Source organism: Arachis hypogaea, chromosome 1 (assembly GCF_003086295.3).
Source record: "Arachis hypogaea cultivar Tifrunner chromosome 1, arahy.Tifrunner.gnm2.J5K5, whole genome shotgun sequence".
Lineage (NCBI taxonomy): Eukaryota > Viridiplantae > Streptophyta > Magnoliopsida > Fabales > Fabaceae > Arachis > Arachis hypogaea.
The window spans coordinates 1,716,664-1,729,219 of record NC_092036.1 but is presented as its reverse complement, the minus strand read 5'-3'; the positions used below and the strand labels follow the sequence as shown (position 1 = coordinate 1,729,219).

The window sequence follows — 12,556 nt, the reverse complement described above, 5'->3', positions numbered from 1 at the left end:
TATAATCATTATCAAGCACACTCAACACTAAACAGGTCTCATGGAGAATAATGTGTCAAGTAAATGTGTCAGATTAGCATTTTGGTGACAAAAATAATCACAAAAGCAACCGAGAGCCACTATTGCAAATTTAGGGGTTCTAATTGAGACTAACAAAATTATAGAAGTTAAATTGAATATCGAACCAAATTTCACCAAATTTAAATTTAACTCTAAAAAACATATTCATAGGGCTAACTAATCTCAATTTCTTTCACCTTTGTGGACTTATTGATCTAGGATTGAATAAGTAGCAAAAATTTTTTACTAGATAAAAATAAATACAAAGAATTAAAAATTATTTCTCTGTCTTATAATTTAATCTAAATGATCCATGACAAAAAAGAAATCTGAATAATTATTTTTTTATTATTCATATTATTTTTCAATCTAATACGTTAGAGAATCATTAGAATCAATTAGTATCGTATATATTTATATAGCATATCTGTATATTAATTGTAGGATTCTGTGCTTTTATTACTTTGATTCTTCTAGCAGCTATATATATCCCTTGTACATTGTACTTTAGACACAACTCTGAATAATACATAATCCTTCTTCCAGTTTAGTCTCTTGTTTCTAACATGGTATCAGAGCATAGATTCTTTTTTTTCAATGAAAATTCGTTCATAGACCCCTTATTTTTTCCTCTTCTGGCAGTATTTTTTGGCCTCATTTTTTGACCCTTTCCCGACGTTTTGGTTTGTCACCGCCCCTACCATTGTCTTTGTCTCGTCATTGCAAGTTCAACGAGACCAGCCTCGTCGCCGGAAACCACCGCACGCACTGCCACACGACGTCCGAAGGTCGCCGTCCATTTGCTTCTCTACCTTCTTCCAGACGCTTCCAAGACCGTCTGATCTCAGCATCAACGCCCAGGATTGACCCACGTGTTGCAAAGCAACGCCTCCAGCAGCCCGCTCACCCAGCACCGTTTGATCTTCAGTAACGATCCAACGGTCCAGCGAGCACCACGTGTCGCGAAATCAGCGCCTACAGCAACCCGCGCCTGCACCCAACCCGACTCGGACCGCTTCGTGACCTGAGCACCGCCTTCACTGACTCTGCATTGACATGGCTTCCCTTTTCCGCTCAAACGTCGCCACGTGTCACGTTTCCTGTTGACGTGGCTCCTAACATGGAATCTGACCTGGCAGCTGGCGTGTCAGACAGTGGGGCCCTCCCTAAGGTTTTTTGTGAGCTCTTTCTGATTTTTCTATCTATTTTCTCGTTTTCTGCTCTGAAACTGCCATTTTCTCTCCTTTCCTTGATCTCTGTGCCTATTATTATGAAAAAGTCAGATGTTTTTGCTGCCACAAACAGAAAGGATAAATTTTGTGAAAATTGTAACCGTTCCGGACACTTCTTCTCAAACTGTCCTTCTGTTGAATGTCGCACATGCCACCAGAAAGGTCACATTAGCTGCCATTCTTCACAGCTGTTCTGCCATTATTACAAGCTCTCGGGACATTTGATTACTGCATGTCCTACTCGCCCACCACGTCCTGATCACCTCAAGTATGCTTGTCATCCCAACTTCTCCAAGAATGTGTTTGCTTCTACTGTTGCTACTACTACTGAATCTACCACCTTTGCTCCTCTCAACCTGTCTCCTATCTCTCTCTCTGATATTGCGTCTCTCTTTAAGCATATTCTTTCCCTTTCTAGTAATACTCCTGCTACTTTTTCGACTCCTCCAGGTAATTCTACATGGTACTTTGATTCCGGTTGCTTTAATCACATGTCACCTTTGCGTCATCTCTTCTCATCTTTGTCTACCACTACAAATACACCTTTTGTCAATACTGCTAATGGTTCCCTCTTACACGCAACACACAAGGGTTCTATTTTCCAGTCAACTCTTAATCTCCCTGATACTTATTATATTCCCAATTTGAACTTTAACCTTATTTCTGTTGGTCAACTTGTTGATCTTGATTTTGATGTCACTTTTTTTCTCTAGTTGTCGTGTACAGGATTGTCGGACAGGACAAATCATCGGAACTAGACATAAGGTTGGAAGGTTGTTTGAACTCGAGAATCTTCATTTTCCTCCTGTGCCAAATCTCTGTGCTGCTTCTTCTCCATCTACCCTTCACTTATGGCATCAACGTCTTTCCCACGGCTCTTTAGGAAAATTACGTCCACTTGTGTCTCAGGGTGTTTTGGGTCAGGTTCCTAATGAATCTTTTGATTGCATTTCTTATCAAACTGCTAAACAACCTGCTTTATCTTTTCACAATAATTCCTCTCTTGCTTGCTCTCCTTTTAATTTTATTCATCCTGATGTTTGGGGACCCGCTCCCACCACCTCTATGAAGGGAGCTTGATACTTTGTCATTTTTGTTGATGATTATTCACGCTATACTTGGGTTTATTTGATGGCTAATCGCCATGAGTTACCTCAGATTTATATTAACTTTGCCACTATGATTAAAACTCAGTTTTCCAAGGCCTTTAAGGTTTTTCGACATGATAATGCTATGAAATACTGTGATTCCAAAATTTTAGCCTTTCTTGCAAAACAGGGTACTTTGTCTGAGTTTTCTTGCCCTGGTACCTCTCAACAAAATGGCCGAGCTGAACGCAAACACCGTCACATTCTTGACTCTATTCGGGCAATGCTTCTTTCTTCTTTGTGTCCTGAGCGTACTTGGGGTGAAGCTGTTCTTAATGTTGTTCATGTTATCAATAGACTTCCTTCTTCTGTTCTTGGTAATGTTACTCCTTTTGAGCGTCTTTATCATACCTCTCCAGATTACAGTTCTCTTCGAGTTTTTGGTTGTGTCTGTTTCGTTCTTCTTCAGCCTCATGAACGTAGTAAGCTTGAACCTCGAGCTCTCATGTGCTGTTTTCTTGGTTATGGCACTGAACATAAGGGTTATCGTTGTTGGGATTCTCTCTCTAAGCGTATCCATATATCTTGTCATGTTGACTTTTGGGAGCTTCACATGTTTTCTCGGTTTTCCTCCTTTGAGTCCATTCTTCCTACTCAGTCACCTTTCTTCACTAATCCCAATGTTGACCTCTTTTCTAGTGATAATTCTACAGGTTCTATCTCAGGTCACTCTCTATAGCCTCCTGCTCTTTTGCCTTCTCCATCTTCCAATGATTCCAGACTAGAAGTCGATCCTGCTCCTACCGTGATGCCTCTTCCTACCACTCGTTCTTATAGGGTAAGAAATCCACCTCCTCATCTTCTTGATTATCATTGCTTTTCTACTATACTTCATCAGCATGAACCTAAGTCATTCAGAGAAGCCTCCACAAATTCAAATTGGCAGCAAGCAATGCAGGAAGAAATACAGACACTTGAAAAAGTACACACTTGAAATTTGGTTGATCCTCATTCTAATAAGGAAGTTGTGGGTAGTAGATGGGTATACAAGATCAAGACTCACTCCAATGGCTCGATTGATCATTATAAGGCACGCTTAGTTACTCAAGGATGTACGCAAGAGTATGGTATTAACTATGAAGAGACTTTTGCTCTTGTTGCTCATCTTATATCTGTTCGAGCTCTTCTTGCCATTGCTGCAGTTAAAAAATCGTCTCTCAGTCAGATGGACGTGAAGAATGCATTTTTTAATGGCGATTTGAAAAAGAAGGTCTATATGAAACCACCTTCAGGTTATCCTTGTCTTTCTAGCAAAGTCTGTCTCCTTCACAAGGCACTTTATGGTCTTAAGCAAGCTCCACGTGAATGGTTTGACAAGTTCAGCACCACTATCTGTAATCTCGATTTCACTTGCAGTTCTCATGATAATGCACTTTTTATTCGTAAAAGTGAACGTGGAGTTGTTCTTCTGGTTTTGTATGTGGATGACATGATCATTATTGGAGATGATGTTGATGGTATCGCTGATCTCAAAGCCTTCCTTCACCATACCTTTGAGATGAAAGATCTTGGTTTTCTCAACTATTTTCTTGGTCTCGAGGTCATATCCACAGATGATGGCATCTATCTCTCTCAAGAAAAGTATGCTTCAGATCTTTTTGCTCTCACCGGAATTACAGATAGTCGCACTGAGTCTACTCCCCTTGAGCCTAATGTTCAATTTACCCCTATGGATGGCACTGTTTTGGATAATCCTACTCTCTATCGGCAGTTAGTTGGATGTCTCGTCTACTCACCCGACCAGACATCGCCTATCCGGTTCATATACTTAGCCAGTTCTTATCAGCTCCTTGTACAACTCACAATGCGGCAGTTCTTCGCATTCTTCGCTACATCAAAGGCACCCTATTTCATGGCCTCTATTTTTCTGCTCATTCATCTTTGTCCCTTCAGGCACACTCTGATGCTGATTGGGCTGGTGATCCCACTGATCGTCGTTCTACTACTGGTTACTGTTTGTTTCTTGGTGACGCTCTCATTTTTTGGCGTGCTAAGAAGCAAACGTTCACTGCTCGATCAAGCACAGAAGCTAAGTACTGTGCTCTCGCTGACACCACTACTGAGGTTGTCTTGATTCATTAGCTTCTCGAAGATTTGGATGCTCCTTAGTTGTCCCCTACTGATGTTTTTTTGTGACAACCGCAATGCTATTCAGATTCTCCATGATTATGTGTTTCATGAACGCACCAAACACATTGAGATTGATTGTCACTTTGTTCGGCAACGCATCCTTATTGATGTTGTTCGTCTCATCGCTGTTGGAACACTGGATCAGACTGCTGAAATCTTTACGAAAGCTCATCATCTGACTCGTTTTCGGACTCTGTTATCCAAACTCAAGATGGTGTCCTTAACTCCCACTTGAGTTTGAGGGGAAATGTTAGAGAATCATTAGAATCAATTAGTATCATTTATATTTATATAGCATATCTGTATATTAATTGTAGGATTCTGTACTTTTATTACTTTGATTTTTCTATATATATATATATATATATATATATCCCTTGTACATTATATTTTAGACACAACTCTAAATAACACAAAATTCTTCTTTCAATTTAGTATCTTGTTCCTAACATAATAGATTAAGAATTAATCGTAATTTGAATTTTATTTTAAAAGTCTATTACTAATTAATATATAAAACAATATTCGAACTTTTAACACTTATTATTTACACAAGTGAACTAACTATTCGAAAATTACAACAAATGCATTGTATTTTCGTTTGTGGTAGTTATTTCAGATATAGTAAAAAACTAAAAATAAACGAACCTTTGAGAACATACGATGCAAGTGTCATCCGCAGTTGCATGCAATCAACCAATTGCAAAACTAATTATTTACATGCTTCAATAACGCGAGAAAATTCAATTATTAGATAAAAGATATTGATGGCTCGAAGTCTCGAACAACAATAATACAAGTGATTCCAGAAAGGGATCAAACTAAAGTCAAACATGTTCTACAAAGATAAGCTAAGCTTAATTCTCTCACATTCCTTTGTATTTTGTTCCTTGTCTTTCCGTTTTGTAAGTTATTGCGTTTAATTATTTGCAAATCTCTAATCCAACGTAACGGTGACGACCACTCAATTTTCGAGTACTTATTGTATACTAAATCATTTTAGGTGAAAAGTCAACTTCACCTAGAATTGTTAATTAAAAGTGATTAAATAATTTAATTAATTTAATTAAATTTTTATTTAATAATTCTAAATCGATATTGTTTAGTGTCTTTTTAGTGTTAAAATGGGTACGATGTCGTTTTAATATATTCAATATGGCAAGAGTTGAGTCACGTCCCTAATGATGTTGAGCTCTAATGATAAAAAATACATAAATAACTATATTGGTGTACTTTTTAAATATAGAAGACCAAATTATAATAACTAAAAAGTCATATATTAAATCAGTGCAACTTGATAATTGCAGCCTTGTAGGGATTAAGGCTTGGTTTGGTAAAATTTTTCGAAGAGGTGTTTGTGCTTTTTAAAAGCTCAACCTCCTCACTTTATGTTTAATAAATTAAAAAGACCATGTACTTGTGTTTGCAGCTTTTAAAAGATTGGAAAATTTTTAAAAATATCTAAAATAGAGCTTTTTAAAGTTGGCTTGTACTTTTCAAAATTTAAAAGTCTAATATAAATTCATATGTTAACTAATTTTCAAATTTAATACTTACATTTATGTCTATTATAGTATTTTTAAATTTTAAAAGCTATTTTATCAAACGTAATTGTTATTACTTGTGTTTATTAAAAGTTATTTTTAATTTGATTTATCAAATATAAATGCTACCACTTTTAAAAAGCTATATTTTAAAAATTAGCTTTTATAAACTACTTTTGAAAAATAAAAACTTTACCAAACTAAGCCTAAGTGAAGCTTAACTCAATTATTGTATAATAAGTGATATATAATATTTATATCAAAATAAAATATTTAAAAAATTATATAATATAAGAATATGAATTAAAATTAAAAACATAACATTTCATTACTAATTTTATCATAAAACATATATTATGATTATAAAATAATTTTAAATCGGATCAGCCCAGTCCAAAACTCTGAAACCAGCCCAAAAATTACATTTTTTTTACATAAAAAAATATACTTGAACACCCGGGCCGACTCGAAGTTGCTTCTTTTTTTTCTTTTTCCTTGCATTATTTGAGGAGTTGTTTCAGACGCTTAGTCGCTTAGAGAGGGCAGGTGACCCGCTTAGCGGGAACAGCAAAGAGACGAGTAGCTAGAGGAGCAGTGAGTCCAAATACATCACTCATGTCCATCTCACTCGGCTTCATCCCATCAGGCAACTCCCACGTGAAGCAATGGAGAAGGTGTGCCACTGCCAACTCCAACGCATAAAGCCCCAATTGCATCCCGGGGCACGACCTCCGACCCGACCCGAATGGAATGAACTCGAAGTTACTACCCTTGAAATCCGCCACTCCTTCCTCCAAGAACCGTGAAGGCCTAAAACTTTCAGGGTCTTCCCACGAGTCTTTGTCCCTCCCTATTGCCCACGCGTTGATCATCACGCGCGACCCTTTCGGGACCAAGTATCCGGACACCGTTGCATCCTCCGCTGTCTCGTGGAGGAGGAGGGGGATTGGCGGGTGGAGGCGCAAGGTTTCTTTGATCACGCATTTCAGGTAGGGAAGCTTCTCGAAGTCTGCCTCCTCCACGCGCCGGTCGAGGCCAACGACGGTGGCGAGTTCTTGTTGCACGCGCTTCAGCTCATTTGGGTTCCTAATGAGTTCTGCCATCGCCCATTCTATCGCCGATGCCACCGTTTCCGTGCCTCCGAACATCACGTCCTGGATTGTGTTTCTTGCTTCATGTCAGTTATTTTGGTTGAAATAATATAAGACATGAATTGAAAAATAAGTCATGCATACAAAAATTGTGACTTAACTATCAACTTGAGATAAAAATAACGGCCAGATTTTACTCCATACAAATATATAATTAAAGGTGGAAATTTAGTCGACTTCATGTGAAGTTGATACTTAAAATTCGTTAAATAATTTGACTAATTTGACTAAATATTTATCTAACGGCACTCAAATATCAACTTCACCTGAAGTCGACTTTACCTGAGTTTTCACCGTTAAAAGTTTTTATATTTATAATTAATTAATTATACAGATTTTTTAAAATATTTACTGGTGAAGAGATAAAATAAATTAATGACAAGATCCACTAAAATTCTATATATAAGTACAATCATCTATGTTTTTTGGACTTGAAATAAGTAGAATCATCTAACCAAAAATAATTAATAAGATAGATATTTTTTGTTTTTTGGTACTATTTAGATTTCAATGCTAATGGATTTTTCACCAAAAAATTAAAGCTAATGGATTGACAGCTAATTGTTACCATTCCGGCCTACCAAAAGTAATACAGAGACTACAAATAAAAAATAAAATAAATAAATAAATGAAAGAGTACTATTCACCAAAAAAAATTAAAAAAAAAAGAGTAAGACGTTGTTTTTGGTACGTGAATTTTGTAGGTGATAAATTAACATGTAAGGGGTGTGTTGGACACGTGATAATATTTTGACCAATATATAAGGAACGTATTAAATATGTGACAACATCTTGATCAACACGTGAGGCGTATTGAATAACTTTTATAATACTATAATATATTTCAAATGTCAATATTCAACCAAAACACCATCTCTATTTCCATAGTAAAAATAATTTCTGAATTAAGGTAGCCTTAATATTACACTGAGCCGATCGTGTAATTTTCAAATATATATATATGTATGTGATAGAAATTCAGGTGCAGTTGACTTCACGTGAAGTTGATATCTGAGAGCTGTTAGATGATTTGACTGATTTAATTAAATTTTCATCTAACAGTTCTTAAATATCAACTTCACTTAAGTTTTCACCTCAAAATATACTAATTTATTTAATTTACTATATAGCTGAAATTTTATTTATTTATTTAATTTACTTTAATTTTTCTTTCATCTTTTACGATTAATAATGTTGAAAATAAATTGTTAACAAAGCATAATTTTAACTAAATAAAAATTAAAAAATAGTTTTTCGTAATAATAATTTTTTTTTAAAATCTCCTACTCAGAATAATTTCTAAATAAAATCTCTTTAAAATAATCTCATTATTATCACAAATAAAAGTAATCACAGAAAAGTGTAATTCTAACACTTACTTTGAAAAACATATCCCATATAATGTTTATACTTTATTCCATTGTTTCTTCCACACCCACCCACCCCCGGCGGGCGGCCCCATTTTTAATCTTCTTTCCTTTTGACCCATGGTTTTTGTATATCCTTAATTAATAATAAACTACGTATTTTGAGGGAAATAAATCTATACTTAAAAATTGCGTGTGCTACATCATAATCTAACATAAAGTAATTGAGCACGAGCTCTTTGTGTTGAAATGAAACGTTCCTATTTTTTTAATCAGTGTAATTAAGTATTTTTTAAATATTATTCTTTATTTAATTTAAAAAAATAAAAAATAAATAAATTTTTAATTTTTTAATCAACTAATATACAAAAATAAATATTTAAATTAATTAAATAATAATAAATTAAAAAAATCTGATTAAATTAAAAGACAACTAGCATTCCTTTCTTACTTATATGTTCATTCCTTCGTATGTACTTCTTTTCATCCATCTTTCAATAAGTCGTTCACAATTATATATATTAAACTAAGCAAGTTTCATAAAATTTATCGATTTTCCGACAAAATTTTCATTGGTTCTACAAATTATTAAATGCGATCATCGTTGACGTTTTACTTAAAGTGAGTCCTGCTCGGATGTTATATAAAGACTGTGGAAAAAGACCTCTATTAAAGCAACAACCCTAATTTATTTAGTCAGCATCATGCCATTTAATGGTATTTAGAATGATTTTTTTTTTGACTATTTATTTCAAGAATAAAATATCTTTTCATAATCCAAAAAATTTTAATCAATTCTGAATCATCAAGTAACTAATTTAAGCAATCTTTATAAAAATAAATTATCGATGTGTGGGCCATTTAGATTAATAACAAAAACTGATTTGACTAAGTATTAAAAATAATTAAAAACTTTTACATTATAAAAATATACTTTATTTTTTTTGGAGAAATGATCATGGACAAAAAAGATATTTATTTGTAATCTTATGGTAGAAAGAAAATGGATATAGGATAAGAAAAGACAATGAAAGTAATTTTATTCCATTAATATAATTTATTTAAAATTAATGTTTTAAATATTTTTTATTTATATGATTTAATTAATTTTGAACACTCAAATTTAGATCGGAGGGAGTATTTTAGTTTTTTCAAATTAAAAATATATAATTATATAATTAAACAAACGTAACGCATAAAAGGTGAAAACTCAGGTGCAGTCGACTTCATGTGAAATTGATAATTGAGAGTGTTTAAATAATTTGATTGATTTAACTAAATTTTCATCTAACAGCTCTCAACTATCAACTTCAGGTGAAGTCGATTACACATGAGTTTTCACCCACATAAAATTGGTATACCCATTTTATAATAGTAGTGAACTTGAAAAGGCTGATATATGATATATAAGATGAAAACGAAAACGAAATAATTACCATGATTATGGCTTTGATATTCTCCTTTGTTAGTCTGATGGAGTTCTGCAAATCATCAGATTCATTATTCAACTTAGCCTCCTCACCATAAAACGCTAACAACTCATCAACCATGTCACTTTCTTCATCAACCTTGCCGTGACCCTTTTTCCTGTTTTTCTCCACATGTTCATCGATGATCTTGTCTATGAATCTATCCAACGCCCCACGCGCTTTGACAAGCCGAGCGTTAATTCCTTGCGGATCAATCCATCCCAGATATGGAATGAAATCCGCAAGGTTAAAAGCTCCAAAGAGCTTAGAAAACTCTTGTAATATAGAAATGAATTCATCTTGACCTTCTTGCGAATTAGACCCGAACGCTGCCCTATAAATAATATTTTTGGTGAGGTTAAACACAAGCTCACCAATATTCACGGGCTTCCCGAAATTTTTAGTTATGGTTTTAACCGCGGTATCAACCTCGTCTCTTACGGACTGCCATGACTCCGCTCGTCTACGGCTAAATAACTTCATGACGCAAAGCTTACGCATCTGACGCCAGAAGGGGCCGTAGTGAGCGAAAGCCATGTCAGCACGGTCGTAAGAAAGGTAACTGATGGCTATGGTGGCAGGGCGGTTGGAGAAGATATTATCGTGCACCTGGAGCACTTGGCGTGCTGCCTCCGGGTTCGAAATCGCAACCATGTGGAGGAACCCCATGCGGAGGTGCAAAACGCCGCCGTATTGTTTTGCCAGGTTGGCAAGACCCCGGTGTGTAAGTTGGTCCATGATGTTCATGTTTCCAATGATTGGCAACCCCTTTGGCCCTGGCGGAAACGGTGTCGTTTGACGAAGTTTTCGTGACACCAAAGGCAGAAGAAGTAAAATTGGGATGGCGAACAATAGAGCCATTCGAATTATTGGTTCATGTTGAAGTAAGTAATAATCCATTTTTTGAGGTGTTTAAACGGATTGAAAATTTTATAGTGGGTTTTGATTTGGAAGGGAATGAAGAAGATATGGAGAGGGCGTGTATAAGATCGCAACTTCTAGTGTTGCTGAGTTGAGTGGACATATTATGGTACCTTATATAACATGCTAATTGGTCAACTTTCAACCAAGAAACATTAAACATAGTTTGGGTTGCTTGTCTTTAATAATTTAAAGGATTCGAGACAATAATAAACATCTTTCAAAAAATTTAAATTGATTTTAAAGTTCACCAAAATTCGAACTCTTGACCTTTCGGATTACTCTAATATAATGTCGTGATACCACTCATTCCAAAAGTTTTAGCTGATGAGAAAAAATAACACTAATGATTATATCTCTAATACTTCATAAACCTCCATTATGCATACGGTACAAAAATTCCATTGGCTACTCATACTTTCCCTAATTTAAATTATGATTTTAAAATAACTTTATATTTTATCATCAAAATAAATTTTAACATTCAACCTAACATAATTTAATTCATATATATGAGTTTGTTAATAAAAAATTAACATTTTTTTATATGAGATGTTAAATGATATTTTTCTATTCCTTATTTATAAAATGTACACTTTATTCTCTTACAAAATTAAATAATATACATTTTAATTTATTTTATCAAAATTAAATACACATACATTAACAATTATTATTATTATTATATATAAATTAATGGTAATTATTCGGTTAAAAAACAATAATAATATAAAATATTTTAATATTATATCATATAATATAAAATATGTTACCTATTACAAAAATATTTAATTTAGAATGTTTTATATATTTAATGATTATTGATAAATATTTTAAAAAATAAATTAAAATGCATGTTATTAATCTTGCAAAAGAGACGAGTATATATTTTGTGAATAGAATAAAGAGAAGTGTCATTTAAATATTTAATAATAGAGGATAATGTTATTTTATCTTTTTATATTATTAAAAAAAATATTGGGTTACTAATTAATTTTTGTAATTAATTTTAACCAAATACATCTCTAAGCATGTTTTCCCTATCTTATTCACGTGATGAGCTTCAAGTGCATCTTCTCCTTCTATCCTTTTTTTGTTGAGTATTCTTTCTTGGATCTTCTTCTGAGTCTTTTATTACTTTTAGTACTCTTATTTCTTTTAAAAAATTCCATTACAAAATAAAACGGTAAAAAAGAAACAAATCAATGGTTCATTTTTGACCAATTTTTATAAATGTTTTCATGCTTTTAATATAATCAAACAAACACGTTTTATACTTTTAGTCAACAAAAATCAAACACGTGCTTTTCTCTAGTGCGTCGTGTGTTACGAAAATAAAACAGAAAAGAGCCAAAGCAGTGGTAAAGGCTGTTTCCTTTACATTTTTATTTTTTTATTTTTTTCCTTTTTTCTAATTCTTCTTCTCTTAACTTTTTTTTTCGTTTCCGTATTTTTTTTTCTCATCCTTCTCATTTTCTTCTTCCTTTGAATAAGATGTTTTTTTGTCTTATTTTTCAAGTAATTTTGTTATTAA

General features: G+C 33.8%; 1 protein-coding gene across 1 annotated transcript; it reads right to left on the bottom strand.

Annotated features, from left to right (window-relative positions):
* Window positions 1-6,417: 6,417 nt before the first annotated feature.
* LOC112789657 (cytochrome P450 84A1) lies at window positions 6,418-11,185 on the bottom strand. The gene is made up of 2 exons (XM_025831642.3): window positions 10,069-11,185; window positions 6,418-7,268 (listed from the first exon to the last, which is right to left on the bottom strand). Exons 1-2 carry the CDS (start codon window positions 10,999-11,001, stop codon window positions 6,648-6,650), a joined length of 1,554 nt encoding a protein of 517 aa, XP_025687427.1. The 5' UTR covers window positions 11,002-11,185; the 3' UTR covers window positions 6,418-6,647.
* Window positions 11,186-12,556: the final 1,371 nt, after the last annotated feature.